The following is a 24,374-nucleotide window of genomic DNA, read 5'->3' as shown; positions in this document are numbered from 1 at the left end:
ATACTTCGGAACCGGTTGGGCGACAGCGACGGCTTCCCCAACACCTGAGAGACTTTGTCATGGACATATAGGTTGCTGGAGACAGCTAACCACCTGGGTGGGGGCTGCGTAGTGTGTTGGAATAGGTAATGGGGTTTTCCTAGAATGCCCAAAATTAATGTGTCAATGTTCGTATTCAGCACCATGAGCGACATGAGTTGGGTATTATTTTAATCGCCTCTGGTTTGTGTGTGTAAAGTTAATGAAATGTTCTCTGGTTAAATAAACAGCAGGTCCTGAGGTTGAGGGTTTATCAGACACAAGATCTGCTCTAAAATAGACTTAATCTCTGCCTGATCTTTCATCATAAAGAATCCCTGGGTCACTACAGTATTGACTTTCTTGCTGATAATCTCCTATAAAGTGTTTTGTTCTTATTATATTTATATTTCTTAATTTCAACGGGATCAGGTTTCCTTTTCTTTTTGCAGTCCCGATGTTTTCCATTGCTGGAATCTCTTTAACACGCAAACCCTCATTTAAATACAGCGATTTGCTCCTGATTTCAATGATGGAATTACTCAGTAAATCACCCGCAAAATGGGTGCAAATTTTTTTTTGCAAACTTTTAGAAGGAACATGCAATTTAGTACCTTTATTTGAGATCTTATTAAATCAGGCCCTTAGACGGCTGCAGCCAGGAAGTTCTGCTGGAGAGAAGTCACTGCTCCAGAAGGTGGTGCTGGAACATCTTGTTGAGTGGCTACCAGAAGAAACACCAACCTGGGTCCGGTACCGGTCCGCCCCACCACTCTGGAGACAGCCATTGCTCTTGCTGATGACCACTTGGTGGATCTCATCATGGTGGGTTGCGCCAGCCAGTCAGCGCCAGCGTGTCCGACTCCAGACCCTCGCTGCTCTTGGAGAAACCGTCCTCACCGGGGAGTCAACAACGCCCGGTGATTCCCCCGTCTAACCCAGTCCGTCTGTCTTTTACATGTCCCGGCCACGACGCACACCGTCCCAACCTGCAGGGAGCTCGCCAGACATCAGGACATGTTTTTGAAAATACATTATGTGTTATCTTGGAAGTTTTAAAGTGTTGTAAGTTAATATTTATTAGTCATTTCAGTATCAGTAAAAACTCACATAAAACATTTAATTGTTCATATTCATCTTAGAAATACTACAAATGCGATACACACATTTTTGAGAAGTTACTGCAGAATATTCACAACCCAGTGATTGGCCAATTACAAGTGGCTTTCTACTTACTGAAGTGCAAAAAACTAACTTGAACCATTAAAGAATGATTATTTCACATAAATCAAAAAAAAAATCCACTCTCTAATACTTTCTTTTTAGCTTTAAGTTTTAATCAGAAAGTCATTAAAAGTGGTTTCCAAAAAAAAACCCGAATTCAATATTTCAAAATCTGAACGTTATGCAAAGTAACCCCAGAGAAACACATTAACAGTCAGTAGTATCAGAGCGTTAATGTTGCAGACTCTTCTCCAGACCGGCTCCTCCTTCAGGAACATCCGCTCACTGTTTTCAACCTGTGGAGGTGCAGATTGAGAGCTTGAACCAGTCAGACCACAGAGCCACAGAGCAGCTCGCCGCCATTTAGACACTGGCAAGCGGTCAGGATCACTGCTGAGGTCAAAGTTCTCAGGATCAGAGGTCATCTGGGGACCTGCAAGGTCAATCCGAGGCTCAAGGCTGTGTCTGGACCACCAGGTCAGCCTGTACAGCTGGAGAGGAGAGGAGAGGAGAGAGAGGGAGAGGAGAGGAGAGGAGAGGAGGTTTTGACTGGAGGAAGACAGAATTAGAGAGAAAGGGCCACAAGAGCAAGGGAGATGGGAGATGGGAGCTGGGGAGAGGAGAAGAGAGGAGCGCAAAGGGGGAGAAGGACAAGAGAACTTTGTTGTCAGTTTATGCAAATGAAAGCTCTTTACTTCCTTAGAGAATATCAAGTAGATTGATATGAAGGATTTCATATTTGATATTTTCCAGGAATAGTCACATGGAGACAAATAGTCCCTTTAAAAAACGGTTGAACAGCTCTGACAGAATAAAAAAGCTCCATATGAACACTTAATGAGAAGGAACATGCCCACACTAAATAAAACTTCAGTCTGTTGAAGAGGTGTTAAACCTTCTTTTTACAAACTGATGAACAGAAAGATTGAACTGGACCACAGCTGAGTGTTTTTTCATACAAACTTTTACAGAACTAAACGTTATTGGTCACCAATGTTATCAAACTATTGCGTGATGAAGAGCAACATAATTATGGTAAATACCGCGCTAAACAGATGATAGATATTCATTGTGTATTTTTTGCCACCCTATGCTGGCTCTGATTGGCTGCCCTGGTCGTTAGGTCGGTGAGATAGTTAGGATTAGAGGCAGGCGAGGGGCGGGACAAAACTACGGCAATCAAATACTTGATGCATTCACACGTTTTGAGGTCCACAGCTGTTCTGATTAAACGGGTTAAGTTCCTGGAAAATACTTCTTGTGAACCTTGATTACTGTGAATCAAAGTATTATTTTTTCTTTTCTGAAATTTAAGCATTAGCCTTTACAATGCTTCAGTAAACATATTAACAAATGCACATATCTGAGAATGCTAAATAATAATAATAAAATTGTGTAACAGTAGCATGCCTTTGATTGACACTATGCTGTGTTCCAGATGACAGACTTTCCTCAGTACAGATAATACTCTTACATGTGAGGACTATGTAGGGCAGGTACTTATACAGAGTAGTGTTGTTCCAAATCACACACTGACAGGAAATGACCTCATCATGTGAACACATCAGCCTCCAAAATATCTGCAGCTTTAATTATTTTACCCAAAAATCAGCGTGTTTTTGTGTCCTCTGTTTAACACTCAATAAACACTGATTCTTCTGTCCAGCAGCAGCAGTGGAAAAGAAACATTTTGTGTTCAGGAACAGCTTTTAATTTTAAAATCCTTTATGTCCGTGGCCCCGCCCCCTTCCTCTACGTAGCCAAGACGGCGACAGTTTAAGGTGGAAGTGTCCATCTTCTGGGAACTTGCAGTGTACTGCATGTTTACGTGATTGACAGCGTGAACTGATGCACTCAGAATAGTGAGAGTTGGTGTGAAAGTAGAACATCTGGACCACAGCAACAGTCTGGGGTTGTTTTGCACTTTGGTTACTGTGCACAGATTATCGATGGGTTTGTTAATAAATGCTAAAGTCTGCAACCTTTTCCTTTGCATATCTACGGAGGATACACATACCTGCATGTGGAGTACAGTGTTGGAAAGATGATGGGAAAACTACAAGTAATGCATTTCTTGTTGAGTACTCATCTTCCGTTTTCTTCATTTTACAGATCCGAACATAAATAGAATAAATGTTTGGTATGTTCCTTACATGTTCTTTAGGTATTGGGGGCGTGGCCAAGCTGACCACAACAATGACAAGGCAGGTGAGAGTCAGGAGGATGAGAGCAAAGTACAAGTAGTGGACATCAGCCAGGATGGCCGGCCGACGGTCCGGCTGACCGCAGGAGGGAGGTGTGAAGGAGAACTCCAGAGTCATGCGGATCAGTCCCACCACGAGTCCGGTCATCAGACCCCAGAATGCACCCTGAGACGCACACATGTACAAACAAATCTTAAAACGTTTCCATCTCCTCGAGGAGCATACAGTGTGTACAGACGCCCACAGTCACTAGGAAGCTGAAGCACTCCAAAGACCATCAACTAACTGGACTTTTTTTTTTGTGGCCTACATAAGAGGTGAACACTGAACTATCCTGTTGGCATGTGTTTGTGTACCGGAAACCCACCTGCTCGTTGGCACGAGGCCAGAAGATAGCCATTAGGAACACAGCGGTGATGGGCGGAGCCAGAAAGCTGGTGACTGACTGAATGTAATCAAAAAGCTGTCCGCTGTTGGCGGTTTGGACGACAGGAATCCATAACAGACTAACACACACCAGGACCAGGATGAACACCCTGGAAACAAACACGTGCTGTTATGAAGGGTTGAACAGCTTCATGAAGGTGTCCGGCCTGCAACACACTGCCTGTGTAAAGTGTGCGTTACCTGTTGCTGCGTCATTTCATTTTGTCGTCCATATTGACAGATTAGAGCAGCTGCACGTCTCACCTTCATCTTTTTATTTATTATTATTATTTGTATTTTTCACATGGCCGTGTACTGTTCTTTGCTAGAATACACAGGGAAACGATCTGACATCATATTTGTACCGTATGATCATAGTAAAAACCTCGTGGAGGCTCGAATCATATCATGACAACACTTTACCAAGTGAAGGGCGGGGTGTGTCTGTGTGTGTCTGTGTGTGTGTGTGTGCGCGTGTGTGTGTGTGTGTGTGTGTGCCTGTGTGTCTGCGTGCGTCTGCGTGTGTGTGTGTGTGTGTGTGCCTGTGTGTGTCTGTGTGTGTCTGTGTGTGTCTGTGTGTGTGTGTGTGCGCGTGTGTGTGTGTGCGTGTGTGTGCCTGTGTGTCTGTGTGTGTGTGTGTCTGTGTGTGTCTGTGTGTACGAGAGTAAACAAAAAATCATGTGACTGCTTTTTAGTTATAACCCATCACTTGTTGCACTTTAATAAATTCGACACTGATGATGTCATCAAAGGGAAAGTCATTGATTCACTGGTCGGACCTGCAGCCGCAGCCGCAGCACTGCAGCTGACACGCAGCCGGTGTGGACACACACGCAACCAAGCCGCAGCAGAGCAGCGCGTGATGTCCCAAGTCTTAGTTATCTTCATTTGAAACGTACGCTGGAGTCACTTCGATAGCCAACTGATAGTATGTGTTTGGTTGTGTGTATGTATATAAATGTACACACACACACACACACACACACACACACACACACACACACACACACACACACACACACACACACACACACACACACACACACACACAGAAAAAGAGAAAGTATTTTGCATTGATTGTTTTTTGCTAGTCGGATCATATTTTCTTTTCCAAACTTGGATCTAGATGTTGATGTGGTTGGTTGTTTCTTCATACAGCAGAATCTCTGACGTGTGTTCGTGATGTTTACTTGCCTACCTTCCAGCAATCATCAGCTCCATCTCAGATGCTGCAGGCCTGGCTTTATGGTAGAGGTCCAGCGTGAACAGAGTGGCGCTGCTGTTAAAGATTGAAGTCAGAGATGACATCAAAGCAGCTAACATCACCGCCAACATCAGACCACGAAGACCTGCCAAGAAAATTTGAAAAATGTCACAGACATGGTGACATATCAGGGGAATAATTCAGATGTTTATATACCACTATTCAGGGTTTTTGATTCCATTATTTTACACGGCGTAGCGATCAGTGTCTGAGCATGCCAAGTACAAAAAGGTAACACAGTCTCTGTAGTAGAAGTCTCACCTGATTTGGGAGAAGGAGGCTTGTGACTAGAAGGTGAGCAGTTTGAGCCAACACCATAAATCTGGCAGAGAAAACAGCCTCTACCACAAAATTCAAGTCTGTTTCCACCCTGGCTTCAACTCGAACAGAAATAGTTTTATATTCTACAGGCTAGTCTGGTATCACGTTACTATGCTCAATGATAACAAAGTCATTTCCATAACAACTAAACAACATCAGTCTGCTGATGAAGATACTTGGGTTGAAAGATCCGTAAAAAGCTAAGGGGACTGTTATTTCAGATAAATGTACCATACAAAGCTATTTATGAATGTTTGAAATCCTGTATGATCTTAAGTTTCCTCCCTAACATCCGGACACAAATCAAGAGCTAAGTGTTTAAAAGTAAAGCCATCTCTTCTGCCTGACTTGCTGTGACCCCGTGTGATGAAACGATCATGCAAGATTATTATTCAGGTGCATTTTTAACATTCTCTTTATACTCAATCATGTTACTGACCTGTTGCCAATGAACCTAATGAGCAGTGAGATGTTCCACCAGGTGTTTTTGTTATCTTTACACAACTTTTCCAGTCTTTTGTTGACCCCGTCCCAACTTTTTTGAGACATGTTACTGCCCTAGCACTAGTCCCTAGTGAAGCACTAGTCCCTGGTGAAGCACTAGTCCCTGGTGAAGCACTAGTCCCTGGTGAAGCACTAGTCCCTAGTGAAGCACTTGTCCCTAGTAGAGCACTAGTCCCTGGTGAAGCACTAGTCCCTGGTGAAGCACTAGTCCCTAGTAGAGCACTAGTCCCTGGTGAAGCACTAGTCCCTGGTGAAGCACTAGTCCCTAGTGAAGCACTTGTCCCTAGTAGAGCACTAGTCCCTGGTGAAGCACTAGTCCCTGGTGAAGCACTAGTCCCTGGTGAAGCACTAGTCCCTGGTGAAGCAATAGTCCCTAGTGAAGCAATAGTCCCTAGTGAAGCACTTGTCCCTCGTGAAGCACTAGTCCCTGGTGAAGCACTAGTCCCTGGTGAAGCAATAGTCCCTTGTGAAGCACTTGTCCATAGTAGAGCACTAGTCCCTGGTGAAGCACTAGTCCCTGGTGAAGCACTAGTCAGTGGTGAAGCACTAGTCAGTGGTGAAGCACTTGTCCATAGTGAAGCACTAGTCAGTGGTGAAGCACTTGTCCATAGTGAAGCACTTGTGCCTAGTGAAGCACTTGTCTCGAGTGACCCACTAGTCCCTAGTGAAGCATGAGATGAGTCCCTCGCGGCAAATGTCAGTTAAGATTTGATGTTGAGTAGGTTACAACTGACTGTTTTCTAGTAGATTCAAATACAGTATTTAAAATGTGTGTGTGTGTGTGTGTGTGTGTGTGTGTGTGTGTGTGTGTGTGTGTGTGTGTGTGTGTGTGTGCGCGTGCGTGCGTGTGTGTGGCGGGGTGTGTGTGTTTGACTCACCCACAGGCATTAGTTCAATCACTAGTTTAGGGTAAGCAATATTGGAGCAACCAACTGAAGCACCACACACACTCTGACAGACTGCTGGATCCACACAACCAATCTCATCTACACATTTGCAAAGAGAAAGGGTGAAAAAAGATATGAAACCTCTGTTAGAAGAAATGAGACAAAGATGCAGTTCCATTAAAAAAAATTTGAAAAAAAAACAACCAAAACAGTCTGACGAGAATATGTCTTCACTTTACAAATTCTACAGGGATTTTTTTAATTTCTGCAATTACAAACTCGATTTTTCAGTACAAAAATAAAACAACGCTCAACAAAGGTATTTCATGTTTTTCCCACCCTGTTAACAAGAATTATGGGGTCAGCATAATATTGGATACACATTCATCAACACCTGTTAACACCTACCTGACAGTGTCAACAAAAATAAAACATGAATATCTTCCTAATGGTGACTATATTTGGTTTTTGGATTGTATTACATTATATAGCAGTAATAGCAGTACCTAAAGAGTGTCCAGAGGGGTATGTTAAAGGAGGCAAGAGCTGTTAACTATGAATGTGAAACAATAATCATACAAATAATAATAATGTCATTATTAGCGTTGTTTGGAAATTATTTTTTGGGGGTAAATTAAAGTCTTGTCTGTTTTTGAGGGAAATCAAAATGATCCATGTAATTCAATATCAAGGAACATTTGACAGAAAGGTAAACAGACTGACCTGGGAACAGCGCTCGGCTTATCATGCCTGGCATCACAATGAAGAACATGGGCAGCAGTTTGAGGTAGCCGCCCAACACACTGCCTGCTTTGGCATGGGACAAAGATTTGGCCGACAGCGACCTCTGGACTATAACCTGCACACATGGAGAAACATCCACGCACAATTATGATCGTCACGAAATCCATCATTCTATATTGTTGCAAAACACTAGTCCTGTCCAAGACCGAAGAAGGCACATCAAATCACCAACATTCAGTCGTACCCATCCTATGCGCCAGATTTGGCTCCCTTCCACTTATCCTTCTTCCTGAAAATCAAGGTCAAGCTGATGGATCGCTGTTTTATCAATGTGGAGGTGCTTTGAAGGAGTTAAAAGCTGGATTTAAACCATACACGATTTTAGATTCTTGTCTCTTAACTTTTCGAATTGCACTTCGTACTATCCACAACTTTGCACAACTTTTCTATTCGCACTTCCCGATTGAAAACCAAAAAAAGGTGACGAGTTGAATCAAGCAATATCGTGTGGTGGAAAAAATGAAACATGTATCTGCTACTTGAGGAGAGGCCGACTGCATCAGGCCTTCATGTCAACCTACTGCAAAGATGCCCTCCTACCTCCAGGTTACATCAGGATATCAAGACAGAGAGCGATTGAGTGCTGCATCTGATGACCCAACCCAGACCCAGCAGAAGCAGTTCAGGATGAGTTGGACTGCATAATTAAGGAAAGGCAGCAAACAACTGCTCAGCATATGTGGGAACTCCAATACGGTTGGAAAAGAATCCTGGCAGAATACCTGAAGATGCTGGTTGGTTCTGAGTGTGCAAATCAAAAGCTACTTTATGTGACTGTGTTCCAGCCACAGTGAACCATTTGTTTGATCTTTGAAAGAAGATATTTCTCCACAAGCTTACCTCGACAGAAACTCATGATTGGGACTCACCCCTTCCAGAAGAGAAGCCGGCAGAGTGGACTTTATGGAAAGAATCCTTGGAGGAACTGAAAGGTTTTGAGATTCAACAGACTTGCACAACCTCGACCCTTTTGACAGTTTTTGTTGCCAACCTCAAGGTGATCAACGGCGCTGGAGGATGCTCCATAGGGTTAGCACCTGTGGCTGAACACACTATCCCAAGGTTTTAATCTGATGCTGCAGTGTTGGCAGTCAAAGTTGCTGAGTTAATCCAGAATCAACTGGACTGCACAAAATGGCTCACAAGACCTTTATTCCTGTCTCAGTCGGGGGCTACATGAACTGATTCATCCTGACAACGATGTAATGTCTTGCCACCACACTGTCCTGCCCCCAGTTCAATTTGGGCTCCGATCTGCTTCGAGCGCTTTTCTTCCTGGAGGGCCTTGGTGCAAGTTAAACCATTATTGCAACATTTTGCTCACCAGTGAAAAACGGCCTCGAAGGAGTTGGAAGCGGGCTGCAACATGGTACAACATGGTCGATGCAAAAGCAGCGCCCCATACCGCACCCATGAAGTACTGTCCTCCCTAATTGTTGAAGTAACAGGAATCATCAATGAAAGGCCCTTGGGTACCAATCTGGTCAGATCCTGAACCAGATTGGTGCCCAAGGCCTTTCATTGATGACTTCTTCTACTGACACTGGCAGCTCGCAGACTGTTTCTGGAGCGGGTGCAGAAGAGCATTTCTTCATACCCTTCAAAAACGGAACAAATGGCAGAAAGACAAACCCAACCTCCAAGTAGGTGATCTAGTCCGAGCGAAACAAAATAAATGGCCCATCGCGTTGGTGTCAAAGACCTTCCCCAGTCCAGATGGCAAAGTGAGGAAAGCGGAAGTGAAGGTGACGAGATCTGGTTCAGCCGAGACCTTCTTAAGGCCCGTTTCTGAGACAACCCTACTGATCACCATCAAAGACTCAAAATACGAGTTAAATGATGGTTTTATCAACACCTGAGTCTGAGTCCTCTTGCCATCCTCACACTAATGGAGCGTGGACTACTGTACATGTAATCGTGTAGGTGGTCACCTGATCCGTGCACCAGACCCATGTAGAGAGTACAGTGAGCCCGAACACCAGACCGGGCCACGGTAAATCCCCTGATACAGGGTCTCTGAACAGGTTGAAGGCGTCATAACGAGGTAAGTGGCAGGTGGTGTTGGCAACGGTCACCAAGGGAACACTTGACATGTAACGATCCACGAGGCCCTCATACCAGCCAACCTTCGAGAATGCTAGAAAATGCACAAACACACACATATATGTACTCAAATATTTGATAAAACAGGAATGATAAACATTTATTTTCTATGAAATATTTGACTTTGAGATGTCCTTTAATAATACTTATTGGTGCATCATCTGAAGCTTTATTGACTCTGTGTGTGTGTGTGTTTACCCTACCTATAAACATTAGTGCAAAGGAGCCCCCAACCATGATCAAAGTCTGAAATGCATCAGTGTAGATCACTGCTGCCAAACCACCTGTAAACACACACAAACATCAAATCTGAGTGATGAGCAAATGTTGGGGTACATGAGCAACATTCAATAAACAATCAGTTTATTGAGAATATAATTATGATGGTAATAAAACATTGTTTAAATCATTATTTTGACAAAAGATGATTGATTCAATGTCAACAAAACCAAATATTTCACTATATTTCCAAAAACATTTTATGACCATTTTAGCAACGTGGAGGCAGTACAGGGCAGGTGTGTACTATGGAGTCATACCAGGCTATAATACTTTTTACAGGTGAAGGGCAGCATTTGTCTGGTGTGCTTTCACTATGTGTGTGTGTGTGTGTGTGTGTGTGTGTGTGTGTGTGTGTGTGTGTGTGTGTGTGTGTGTGTGTGTGAGAGAGAGAGAGAATACCTGCCATAGTGTAAGCAGCAGTAACCAGCAGCAGGATGCCTGTAGATAGATAGAGATTCCAGCCCAGTGACACCTGGATGAATAAGGCTCCTGAAAACATGTCGGTCTGGGAAACAAACAAACACTCATTTGCATGTCAAACCTGATGAATGATTTTGTGTAAATGTCAATTTATGCATTTCCCTTACTGATATTTTGGTGAAGATGTAGAGAATGAGTGAAAAAACAGACATGTATATGCGTATCCTGTGGCCTCCGAAGCGTTTGGCCAGATATTCAGGCATGGTCACCACACCGGCAGAGACATAGACGGGGATGAAGATCCAACCCAGAGCCACCAGAACCCACGCTGCCTACACAAACACACACACACTCAGGTCACAACGACACATTATTGTTATTATCTGTTGCCAAACTATTTTTATATGCGCGTTAATATTTGGTTTGGGGTGCTCTGGATTGGCGTGTACGACAGCAGGTTCCAGATCCTGACAATTTCCTGCAACTTTGCACAGCCGCTGGAGAAGAGCAAACCAGCATTCAACTGGACATGTTGCAGTGCAGGAGGCAAATACTGTAGTCCCACCAGATAATGACGGGGTCCTTTCAGCTGTTGTCATGTGGGAATTGGTAAATTGTTGGTTTCCTCCCAATAACAACGTAAGGTTCTGCTGTAAGTCCTTTAATATGTTAAGTGCCCTGAGATGACTTTTTTGTGGCCTAATTAATATTGAATTTGATCAAATTCTGGTTTTGAGGGACCAGTCCAAGGAACACCTTCACACCAAGCATGCTCCACACGTGCCAGGTGCATTGATTATCTTGACCAAAGTAAACGGCTCAAAAAAGTTGGGACCTTGGCACCTTTGTAAGTAAGTATTCTGATCAACGTCAGCACCTGTACTTCACGAGTTTTCGTGAACCTTTGCGACCTGAAACTTGGACCGAGAGCGCGCATCAAAATGTGTGTAAAATGTTTTAAGAACAGAAAGAAGGTGCAGGAGCCCGATCCAACAGGTCGGGGTGGTGGGGAGCTCAGATTGAGTTGTTTCAGGTGAGAAATGTGGACATTTTAAGTGTGCTGTGAGCGGGAACATTGTCATGTTGTTGGACCAAAGTTCTGGTTGTTTGCGCTGAATGTTTTCCCTCAGACATTTCACAAGATGACAACAGAACTCGGTGTTGACAATCTGACCCTGGGGGGTCAATTATTGTCGCTCAACTTCAAACGTTAAAGAAGCCCCTCTTTGTTGTGCCCCTGTCACACCTTCTTTGGTCCATGGCAGAGACGTTCTGCTCCTCCCTCAGAACACCTCACCCGGCTGATTGCTTCATTAACAAAGGATTTCTGAAGCATCTTGAGGGTTTCCTTTGCAGATTCTCTGAGTTAGACACAAAGTTTGACGTGCGTTCTCCGCTCAAGTCCATGCTGAAACTGCACATGTACCAGTGGTGCTAGAAGCGCTGGTAACACATTGTACAGGTGATAAATGCACTTACGTTCCATTCAAACCCCCCGACAGCGATGCCTGCGGCTGCTCCTGTTCCCGCCAGACCGATAAACAAACCGCTGCCAACATTACTGGACATCAGCGAGGCTCCAATCTGTGAGTGAATAATAACAAGTAAAGCTTATATTGGAGGTTTATACTACAGCCTCCTATATTTATTTGGAGATAAAGTTTTAGCAGAATTTCAGGAGCAGGACCACGCCTCAACCACTCCCCCACTTCTGGCCACACTCCTGTAAATATCCACCCACTCTAAACCTCGGCCTGTTCACGTTTTCTGCATCCCACCCTCCCTCCCTCCCTCTTGTTAAACCGTTCCACTTATGGTTATCATGTTTCATAGCCTTTATCCTTTCGTCCCACGTGGAGATCTCGGGGATCTGCGAGGCCCGGGAGCCGCAGTGGATCCTCGACTAAGCCTTCCCCCAAACCGCAAAACTCTCACCCCGGCTTAATCCCCCCCAATCAATGAAGGTTCGCCCCCAGCCGAGGCGGGGTCCTAGCTAGTGAATTGAAAATTTAAAAAAGAGCTAGTTGGTCTTTCTGGAGTCTCAATCGGTGTCACGTGGTGCTAACGTTTCTAACAAGCGCTCTTGGGCTGGTTCTGGTGTATCTTTTGTAAGAGGAGGGTTTGGTGTGGGGGTCAGTACTCCGTGCATGGAGACAGATAGAAGGAGAAAGAGAGAGAGAGAAAAATAACTTATTCATGATTTTGATGACCAGACGTAGTTCAGGTGATTTAAAGTTACAGTGATAGAAAACGGTTGGAGGAAGGCTGTGAAATTGCAAATGTTTACTGGTTTACATTTCATTGGAAGATTTATGTGGAGTTAGAAATGAGGTTTAAAAATTTAAATCTTTCCATTTGCTCTGATCAATATAGGTATTCTTTGATTTGAAAACAACAGCATTATGTTATTGTTATGTCACCTTTTTTAGGGTATTACATGGTTAAATCAGTGAATCTTAATTGATGGGGGAAAAAGTGTTGACAACCGCAGAGGAAAGAAGTACTTGTGATTTGGTTTGGTACATAAATGGTCTGAAAGGTTCATGAACCTCTGATCGAGGTTATACACCCCCCATTATCTGAACAGAGCTGTTACTATTCGCGTACATGGTTTTGACAGCGGCAGGAAACAGCTTCAAATTCCAAGATTATTGAGAACTTGAAAAATAAACTGTTGTTCCACCAGTTTGAAGGCCTTATCTAAATCTGAAATTAATATGAATGATTTTTGGAGTAGTCCAAAATGTCAAATAATCTCTAATATCCTTCATTTTATTTTTAATGAAGCTCTGTTATTTTAAATAACAATCTAATTTACACATCAGCCTTTTAGAAATAACATTTTGAACCATTATTTAAGAAAAATATTGGATGCCAATTGTCAATCAGTGGAATATATTTTTCAGTGGAAGGTATTAATTTTTTTATATATATATTTTACAAAAAAAACAACAACTAAGTAATTCCTTAAATTACATATTACAACCTGGTTTCCGAAAAAGTTGTGACAGAATGCAATGATTTGCAAATCCCATAAACCATTATTTTATTGCAAACAGACTAAAGTCAACATATCAAATGTTGCAAAATTGTGTTGTTTGATTAAAAAATATGTGCTTATTTTGAATTTGATGCCAGCAACACGTCTCAAAAAAGTTGGGACAGGATCATGTTTACCACTATGTTGCTTCACTTCTTTTTACAACACTCTGTAAATGTCTGGGAACTGAGGAGACCAGTTTCTGGAGTTTTGAAAGTGAAAAGTTGTCCTATTATTGCCTAAGATATCATTTGAGCTGCTCAACAGTTCAGGGTCTCCTTTGTCATATTTTTCATTTCATAATGAACCACATTTTTTAAATGGGAGATAGGTGGTCTACCATTTTACACCTCCCCGCTTTTTGGGAAACGGGGTAGTACATCAGCAGGTGATTTGATATTTTTAGGAGGACGAATAGCATCTGTGACATCTTTGAGTATAACTGATTTATCAAATAATTTCATTTGACTTTTCCTGATAGGTTTTTGTAGTTGGGCAGTTCAGAGAGGAAACAGTAGATGTTTGACGAAAATAAGAGCTCTATAGTAATAATTACTACAAAACTTGCACTGGACTGATGCGGAGCAGTAGGCTGCAGCAAATTGTGGAATCCCCTTTGCTGACATAGCTGTGAGGCAGTATTGGGGAACAATGCATCAAATGCAGGTTAGGTGCTCTTTGTCTTGATATCTGGCACACACAATATACAGTCTAGCATGTAGTGTACCAAATATAAATAAACATGATGCAAACATTAATTACTCACAGGCCACCAGGTCATTGAACGGCCGGCCAAAAAGTAGCCGCCCACAGTGCTTCGACTGGCTCGCATTGATGACTACAGAAAAGACAGAGATGAAGATCAGGACAATCATCTCATGAAACATCACACATTCACTTATGGTGGTCCTGTTACGGCCTTTTGGTTCTTTTTCTTGTTCAGATGCTTCCTGTTTCCCCAGTTTCTCTGTTTGTGCCTGGTCTCCATCTTTCTACACCCACTTCAGATGAGGATCTGATTGTGTTTTAAGACAAATTTAGTTATATGTGCCGGAAATTCCAACGGGGCTCACTTACTTTTTCTCGTCACTGTATTCACAACAACTGCAATTGGCAGCTTGAATCAAGGAGGAATATATGACACCAACATTAGATGGTACATATTTCTAATAAGGAAAAACCTCGTGCTACTATCCTAATACAATACTAAACTTCTCAGGAACTTTTCTATTTAATTAACATTTGCAAAATAAAAAAAAATAGCTAGTAATTCATTTGACTTAAGTGTTAGCTCTCAAAATCATCATCACCTGTTCATCCCAAATAGTTGAACGTATTTTTAAATTTAAAAATGATGACATAAGTGTAAATGTATAATTTGAGCCACTTCTTACCCAGATTCCAACGACCATGACAATAATAAAGTAGACGACCACCACAGCGATGTCAGCAGCATGTACCCTGAGACCACCGGCAGGAGGTTCTGCAGTGGAGAACCCAGTGGAGCTGCTGCCTATACAGAATAGAACTTCATTATGGCAGCATGTCGTTGTCTTTAAGAAACACACCTAAACAGACACAATGCGAACGCTTTGGATCCTTTAAACTTGTCAGAATTATCCGTAGTGTAGAACAATCCCAGTTTATTTCAACCTGGTGTGTTTCCCATATATCAGAGCAAAAAGCTCTAAAACTAGATTTTAACACAAATAATTTTAAACATAATTTTTTTTTCAATCTGACTAAAATTAAGCTTTAAGTAGAAATCTCCAGGGAAATTTGCCATTTAGCAGATTACAATAAACAAATTATCCTTTAAAAAGATAATCAATATAGGAGAGTATGATGGGAACAATGTTGATACTTAAGGTAGGTAGGTAGGTAGGTATTTACTTTATTAATCCCCAAGGGGAATTTTTTTTCGCTACAGCAGCATACAGAAGCAATAAGATAATAATATAAATAATAGACTAAAATAATAGAATAGAATAGAATAGAATAGAATAGAATAGAATAATAGAAAAGCAATAAAATAGCAGTAAATAGCAGTAAAAAATATAAAATATAAAATGCACAGTATATACAGTACATTATATATCTATATATATTATATACAAACAAACCAAGAAACACAGTCAACATATATATATGTATATATATATATATACACACAGTACAGTATATATCTGTATATATTATATACAACAAACCAAGAAACACAGTCAACAGTGTTATTGTACTGTGATGGATTTTGCCAGAGGTGAGTTATTGTACAGTCTTATTGCGGTCGGCAGGAATGATCTCCTGTATCTGGAATGATCTCCTGTATCAGGAATGATCTCCTGTATCTGGAATGATCTCCTGTATCTGGAATGATCTCCTGTATCAGGAATGATCTCCTGTATCTGGAATGATCTCCTGTATCAGGAATGATCTCCTGTATCTGGAATGATCTCCTGTATCTGTCCTTGTGACAGCGGAGCTGGAGGAGTCTTTTAGAGAAAGTGTCCCTGCAGCAGGTGGTGGAGAGGGTGGACAGGATTATCCAATATGGACAATAGTTTGTTCAGCGTCCTCCTCTCCACCACCTTTTCCAGGCTGTCCAGTTTGTAGCCGATGATGGAGCCGGCCTTCTTCACCAGTTTGTTAAGTCTGTTGGTGTCTCCAGCTCCAATGCTGCTCCCCCAGCAGACCACAGTGAAGTACAATGCACTGGCCACAACAGACTGGTAGAACATCTCCAACATCTCGCTGCACACATTGAAGGATCGAAGTTTCCTCAAGAAAAAGAGTCGACTCATCACCTTCTTGTAGACAGCGTTGATGTTGGTCTTCCAGTTCAGTCTGTTGTCGATGGACACACCAGGTACTTGTACTCCTCCACCATGTCCACCTCCTCTCCCAGAACTCTCAGCGGTTGTGGAGCCGTCGTCTTCCTCCTGAAGTCGACCACCATCTCTCTGGTCTTGGCCACGTTCAGGAGCAGATGATTTCTACCAGCCCACTCCACAAAGTCCTCCTCTACTGCCCTGTACTCGTCCTCCCGTCCATCCTTTATACACCAACCACTGACTCCTCCTCCCGTCCATCCCTTATACACCGTCCACTGACTCCTCCTCCCGTCCATCCCTTATACACCGTCCACTGACTCCTCCTCCCGTCCATCCCTTATACACCGTCCACTGCAGAGTCATCAGAGAACTTCTGCAGATGTCTTGACTCTGAGTTGTACTGGAAGTCAGTGGTGTAGAAGGTGAACAGGAAGGAGACAGAACAGTTCCCTGAGGAGCTCCAGTACCACCGACCACCGTATCAGACAGCACACTGCCCAGACGGACAAACTGTGGTCTGTCTGTCAGGTAGTCATTGATCCAGGAGACGGTGGACGTGTCCACCCCCTCCACCCCCCCACCACCCGCAGCTTCTCACTCAGCAGCAGTGGTTGGATGGTGTTGAATGCACTGGAGAAATCAAAGAAAGTGATTCTCACAGAGTCTCCGGTTCCATCCAGGTGAGACTGAGCTCGTTGCAGCAGGTAGATGATGGCGTCGTCCACTCCCACATGAGGCTGGTATGCAAATTGCAGAGAGTCCAGTGAAGATTTCACCAGCGGTCTGAGGTGGGTCAAGACCAGCCTCTCCAGCACCTTCATCACATAAGATGTGAGGGCAACCGGTCGGTAGTCGTTGAGGCCAGATGGAGTCGTCTTCTTGGGGACAGGAACCAGGCAGGACGTCTTCCACAGCACCGGGACTTCCTCAGCACCGGGACTTCCTCCTGCTTCAGGCTCAGGTTGAAGAGGCATTGTAGGACCTCAGCCAGCTGGACGGCGCAGGTCTTCAGGACCCCGGGGCTGATGCCTTCAGGTTCTGCAGCCTTGTGCTGGTGGATTCTCTCCAGCTGTCTCCTAACCTGGCCAGTCGTCACAGAGAGGGGGGTGAGGGGGGAGGGGGGGTGTCGATGGAGGAAGAGCCCTCTGCACCAGAGGAACATACTTTGGTGTCAGCAGGACCAAGTTGTGGTCTGATCTACCAAGGGGGGGAAGGGCAGTAGTACTGTATGCATCCATGGCATTAGCATACAGTAGGTCCAGAGTTTTATTGTTCCGGGTGGAGCAGTTAACATACTGGTGAAAAGTTGGCAGTACTTTATCCAGACTGGTTAAAGTCTCCAGTAACTAACACAGTAAGTAGACACAGTGGAGTAGATGGTGTCCACTGCTGCCTCTACGTCAGCTGATGGAGGAACGTACACAGCGATAACAATGGCGGACCAGTCATCCCCACAGCTAGCAGTTCAATGTCCGAGCTACAGAAACGTTCCTTCACACACACGTGGTCGGGATTACACCACCTCTCGTTCACATAGACTTCAATCCCTCCACCTTTCTTCTTGCCGCTCCGAACAACGTCTCCGTCCCCCCGAACAGTCCTGAAGCCGGGTACGGCCGCGCTGTGGTCCGGGAGATGTGAGTGCAGCCATGTCTCGGTGAAACACATGATGCTGCACTCCCGGTACTCTCTCTGGGTTTTTACCAGCGCCGAGCTCGTCCGTCTTGTTGGCCAACGACCTCACGTTCCCCGTTAAGATCTCCGGTACCGATGGTTTATATTTCCTCCTTTCCGCCTTTAGTTTAGCTCCAGCTCTGTAACCCCGACGTCTTCTCCGAAGTTCAACGGGGATCTCAGGCCTCGCTCCGGGCAGCAGCAGTAGAGGTCTACTCAGCGTGATCAGCTGATCACGAGAGTAAACAATAACAATGCCCCCATCCAGAAACGTGGAAAAATTACGGTCCATTGTCTGACCGTTAACTTAACACACGAGAGAAAGAAAAAGAAAAAACAACTCCGAAGAGGAGAAAGGCTTAAAAAATACTAATAACAACACACTCGGGGAGGAGCTGCTGCAACAGGCTGCCACTAGCGCGGCGCCATCTTAGAGGCAATTCAGTTTCGAGTTGATGACTGCTGGTTATTGTACAATTCTGGGTGAGCCAGTTGATTGGTTGGACTGATGTGTACAAGTGGCTGGAAAAAGAAGTGTTTTGAACTCTGTTGTGAATGAGGTCAGCAATACATCGAGGAAAGTTAGGTGAGGAAAACTGATGATTGCAAGATCTCTGCTTTACCAAACACAGTCCAACTTCAAACAGACAGAGAGGTTTGATACAATCTGACTCCAAATCTTTCATAGGCAGAACAAAACTCAGTCATTGAATGGTGAACATTTGTGCCACTTGCTGGAAGTCCTGTGCGATCATATTCTGAAGTTTAGCTGTTGATTGTATTGTACTTTCTCAGCCTCAGACTGCCCCGACAAACCTCACACCAACCGAGAGGAAGCCACCAACATTGATCTACATGCACAACAGAGTGCGAAAGCACAGTTGGAAATTGAAAAGATCAGGATAGTTTCCTTCAACGTCAATGGTACACTTAATCCATTAAAACAGAAGTGAGATACTTTCCTAAAGGAAAAAGGAGAAGGCACACGTTGTGTATTTACAAGAAACACGTTTAAGCTCACGTGGGAAGTGACTTCTCTTTAAGATGTTTTACATAATAATAAGTCATTCTGAAGGCGTCTTAATATGTGGAGGAGAGTTGAACATACATCTACAACCAAAACTAGGTTTATCAAATCATGCACACACCACTAAAGCAATTAACAACAAGTTCAATGAATTAATGAAAAACTTAAGCTTAGTAGATATACAGAGAAAAAATATCCCCTAATGCACGGTGGTATGCACCAGAAACCTTTAGGTCACCGTTTTTAATTAATATAGGTCCAGGATCAGGGACTTATTGGTACAGTAGATTTAAGTGACCATGCCCCCCAAGTACATTACCATCAACTCAGAGAACTGCCAAAGAAATACAATATGGAGATTTAATTTGAACCTTCTGAATGAGCTTTATATTTAAAAAGCAAATGAGTAATGAAATTAAAATGCACATAGAAGAATAAAGTAATATATAGACATGGGATGGATAAAAAGAAGCTTTTCACTAAAGTTACTCTGAGAACAGCTTGAAATTCACAAAATTATAGTATAAAAAAACGTGAAAAGCCAACAGGCAGATCTTACAGTGCATACAATATGAGACTTTCATAAAAAATACCACAAAAAGCTAAATGGAAACGTGATCTCTAAATCATTCGACAAACAACTATATTCCAGAAAAATGGTGATAATGAGATTAATGGACACGAAACCAATTGTTCTCATACAGGACTGCAGTTGTTGATGAATTTATTGTAAACTTTAACAGATCAGTTTCAAAGCAATTTTCTCATGTAGAAATCTCAAGACTATCAACTATCATCAAAAGTATTGTGTTGAATCAAAAAAATCTAAAGCAAAGTCTGATTTTTATTGAATGTGAATGATGGAAGCTGATTACGTCAGTTTCAAATTATTTCAGAGAAATACGAGTTTCTTCTTTTTTCGTGGAAGTTTACCAACAAATTCATCCATGATGGTTTCTATAGAAGGAAAGGGATTCTCAGACGCAGCTCCGGATTTGATCTCGTCTTGTCTCCTTCGGGTGTGCTGCATTTATCGTCTGCTTTTTCCTTATCACAGACCGTGGCCAACACAGCGGCTTACGGTAAGACGGAATAAAACTGCCGTGGTGAAAAGTCCAGTTAGACAGAATGAGTTTTCAATTCCTTTCAGAGTTGATGAATAAACCTTTTTTTTTTTTTAAACTTGTGCAAAAACATGTATGTCTGGTGTGGTTCTGCTGCCTTTAACGCTCTGAGAAGCAGTTTATAAAACCTAGTTGGTGATGCCATGAAAACAAAACTTCATTCAAACATTCTGAACCCAACCAGGCTGCCTCACATTTTACAGTAAGGACTCTTAAAACGGGTCACGGGGACAGCGGCACATCTTTCCCTCGTGGTAACCTCCATTAAGGCAGCTGCATGTGGAGAGAGTTGTTTGTGTGAAGCAGAGAAAAGGTGGGAAGTAAAAATAACCTGAAAAAGCCAACAAGAATAAAAAGTGTAAAAAGGTTCCGACCTGTTGTGGGACTGGCAGACATGTTGATTCCAATCTTCTGGATGGTGTTGACTTCATATATTCCCAGTCCTCTGGCGAATTTGTCTACGTATGAGTTCTTCTGACTGGTTTAGTGTGTCCTGCTGATAAAACTGACATAGGCATGTTTATCTGTGAACTCAACAAGTCAATGATTGATCTGGTTGTTATTAAAACAGTCAACCTTTACTGGTTAGCTATTATCTCTCAGGAAAGACTGGCGAGGGATAAACAGTTTGATACCGTGTCCACTTTGATTCCATGTATAATTTGGTAATGCCACACTGGTCAATGAAAATGGGAATACAAAACAATGTTCATAGTTTGGCATATTATTCAAAGTGTTTAAATGTCATATCGAGCTGCATAATAATGTAATCCCTCATATAAAGACAAATAAAAGATACAAAACTACCATTGCAAGCAATTCGATCAATTTCAGCCTTAAATAAACAATTTCTGGTTACTTCCTGCCCACTTCCAGATTAAGCCCCGCCCCCTCCGAGTACGGATACAGATAGTTTAGTTGCAGCAACAAGTCTTGTGATAATGCACTTCCTTATTTGATACCATTTTCTCTGTAACTGCTTGCTCTCTATCTTTGAACTTTTTTATGGACATTCACACATCTAATATCAATTTGTCAGTGTGAATGGAAAAACAGGGTCTAGATTAAAAAAGTGTTATTTGTATACGCCACAATTTTTCAGAAAGCTCCTCGGTGGCGCCGGCAGGGGGATGAGATCCGTCCTGAGATGCTGAAGGCGCTGGACATTGCTGGGCTGTCTTGGCTGACAATGTCTTCAATGTCACATGGGGGTCGGGAACAGTGCCCATGGACTGGCAGACCGGGGTGGTGGTTCCCACTTTCAAAAAGGGGGACCGGAGAGTTGCTCCAACTATCGGGGTATCACACTACTCAGCCTCCCGGGCAAAGATTATATCAGAGTGCCGGAAAGGACTCCGACCGTTTGTCGAACCTCAGATTCAAGAGGAGCAGTGCGGATTCCGTCCTCGTCGTGGAACGGTGGACCAGATCTTTACCCTCACAGGACTACTGGAGTTTAACCATCCAGTCTACATGTGCTTTGTAGAGCTGGAGAAAGCCATCGACCGGGTCCCTCTGGAGTTTTTGTGGGGGGTCCTGCAGGAGTTCGGGGTTCTGGGGTTGTTGCAACGGGCCAGCCGGTCTCTGTACAACCGCAGTAGGAGCTGTGTTCCTATTCTCTGCAAAAAGTCAGACATACTCCCGGTGGGCGTGGCCTGCGGTGGGCGTGGCCTCCGCCAGGGCTGTCCTCTGTCACCAGTCCGGTTTGTGACCTAACAATGGTGCTCGGCTTGAAACCGGTGGATTGGTCCTTCCAGGTGGGGACGGAGTTCCTGCCTCAGGCGAAGGAGTTTAAGTATCTAAAGGGGAGGATGGAGGGTGGAGCGGGAGATGGAGGATGGAGGGTGGAGGAAGGAGGGTGGAGGATGGAGGGTGAAGGAAGGAGGGTGGAGCGGGAGGAGGGTGGGTGGAGGGGGAGATGGACAGGCGGATCGGAGGAGTTCACGGACCACAACGGGTGATGTGTGTTGATTGGTGAACTCTTTTGTCCACCACAGGATGGACAGGAGACACTGGACAGGAAATGATGAGACAACAGGGAAGCTGTAGCTCAGACAGTAGAGTGGGTTGCACACTAATCGGAAGGTTGGTGGTTCAATCCCAGCTCCTCCTGTCCACATGCCTAAGTGTCCTTGAGCAAGACACTGAACCCTCAAACAACATAAGTTGCTCCTGATGGTGAACCATCGGTGTGTTGAAAGTCTCTTTGCGTCAGCTAAATGAAACGTAACGACATCTCTCCAGCAGCTGAACTGTTCAGGGCGTGTCGCTGTCTTCCTCCTCCATGTCTGCACAATCTGAAGTGAGGCCTCCGTAGGAAGGGGGACATGTCCGGTAGCGCCCCGTCCTCCACCTCCACACTGCAGGGTTATATCTCACAGGTGAGCCAGTTTCATAATGCAAAGTCATGTCTCACTGTTTTAAATGTTTCCTCCTCATCCTCATCGCCCGTTTGAGGAATATGCACTTACTCCTACAACTGTCCTTGTGTGTATAAACAGGTGTGATGCTCCTATGAGTGTAACAAACTGGAAAATGACCCAACTTGCTTTCTGTACTTGACTTGTCTTCATTTTATACAGCTGGTAACCAACCAGGTGTCGGAGGTCCGTTTTCTACTGCGTTGCCGGCATCCAATCTAGAACAAGTTCCACACATTTTAATAGAAAAAATAAGTGCCAAAAAAAAGCTCGTCCATTATGTCAAACACAAATACAGTTTAAAATGACAGAAAAAGTATTTTTCATAAGTCGTTGTAAACAGGTTCTGGATGTAGAAACGTTGCATTCAGCACCAATCGTTTTATTCCTCCCTCTTCATTTTTTGCAGCATGTTGGAGTCTACAGTCATTAAACGTGTTTATTATCACACAATGACTGATTCTCAAAGGCATCGAGGGAGAATCAGCTTCACACCAACACGTCCTGGTGAAAGACATAAAGGTGTGTTGTTGGCTGAATGCGCACACACACACACACACACACACACACACACACACACACACACACACACACACACACTTACATACACATACACACTTACATAAACACACTTACATATACACACACACACACACACACACACACACACACACACACACACACACACACACACACTTACATACACATACACACTTACATAAACACACTTACATATACACACACACACACACACACACACACACACACACACACACACACACTTACATACACACACACACACACACACACACTTACACACACACACACACACACACACTTACATACACACACACACACACACACACACACACACACACACACACACACTTACACACACACACACACACACACACACACACTTACATACACATACACACTTACATAAACACACTTACATATACACACACACACACACACACACACACACACACACACACACACACACACTTACATACACACACACACACACACACACACACACTTACACACACACACACACTTACATACACACACACACACACACACTTACACACACACACACACTTACATACACATACACACTTACATAAACACTTACATACACACACACACACACACACACACACACACACACACACACACTTACATACACACACACACACACACACACTTACACACACACTTACATACGTACACACACACTTACATAAACACACTTACATATACATACACACACACACACACACACACTTACATACACAAACACACAGACTTACACACACACACTTACATACACACACACACACACACACTTACACACACACACACTTACATACACACACACACACACTTACACACACACACACACACACACACACACACACAGAGCAGGTAATTCTGGCAACCATCCTCTTGCACACGATCCTTTACAGCTTCGTGTGGTTCATATTGAAAATACATCCTAATACAAACTAATATTGATATTGTGCCATGGATCGGCACATTTGGACATAAATAGGTGGCTGACTGATCATCTAAATGTTTGAAAAGGACTCTTCATTTTTGTCTGCAGAAGAAGCAGAACATCAACCTGCTGATAAACATTTAGCTCATGTCCCAGATTAGCTGCTGCGATCATTAAAAGAGATAAAAGAAATAAAAACAACAATTTAAAATGGTAGTTGTGTAAAATTCATTGTATTTTCTTTGAGTTCCCCGTTGCTTTTAAAAAAAAGTTGAAATCAACTGAACACGCCTGAAG

General features: G+C 43.4%; 1 protein-coding gene across 2 annotated transcripts; it reads right to left on the bottom strand.

Moving 5' to 3' along the window:
- Positions 1–1,107: 1,107 nt before the first annotated feature.
- Positions 1,108–20,548, bottom strand: slc5a9 (solute carrier family 5 member 9). 2 transcript variants are annotated; one of them, XM_069149981.1, is made up of 14 exons: positions 20,528–20,548; positions 14,892–15,010; positions 14,264–14,335; positions 11,937–12,041; positions 10,625–10,789; positions 10,437–10,542; positions 9,959–10,039; positions 9,584–9,789; positions 7,572–7,707; positions 6,840–6,947; positions 5,071–5,221; positions 3,814–3,982; positions 3,396–3,611; positions 1,108–1,733 (listed from the first exon to the last, which is right to left on the bottom strand). In XM_069149981.1, the coding sequence occupies exons 2-14, from the start codon at positions 14,907–14,909 to the stop codon at positions 1,422–1,424; spliced, it is 1,845 nt and encodes a 614-aa protein (XP_069006082.1). In that variant the 5' UTR covers positions 14,910–15,010; positions 20,528–20,548; the 3' UTR covers positions 1,108–1,421. The 2 variants fall into 2 exon arrangements, with proteins under 2 accessions (XP_069006082.1, XP_069006081.1); XM_069149980.1 differs by lacking the exons at positions 11,937–12,041; positions 14,264–14,335; positions 14,892–15,010; positions 20,528–20,548 and having other exon boundaries at positions 10,668–10,693.
- Positions 20,549–24,374: the final 3,826 nt, after the last annotated feature.

The sequence above is a fragment of the Embiotoca jacksoni genome, unplaced genomic scaffold (assembly GCF_022577435.1).
Source record: "Embiotoca jacksoni isolate LCO1_2020_lvr unplaced genomic scaffold, fEmbJac1.0.p SCAF_16, whole genome shotgun sequence".
Taxonomy (NCBI): domain Eukaryota; kingdom Metazoa; phylum Chordata; class Actinopteri; family Embiotocidae; genus Embiotoca; species Embiotoca jacksoni.
This window is presented reverse-complemented; position numbering and strand designations above follow the sequence as displayed.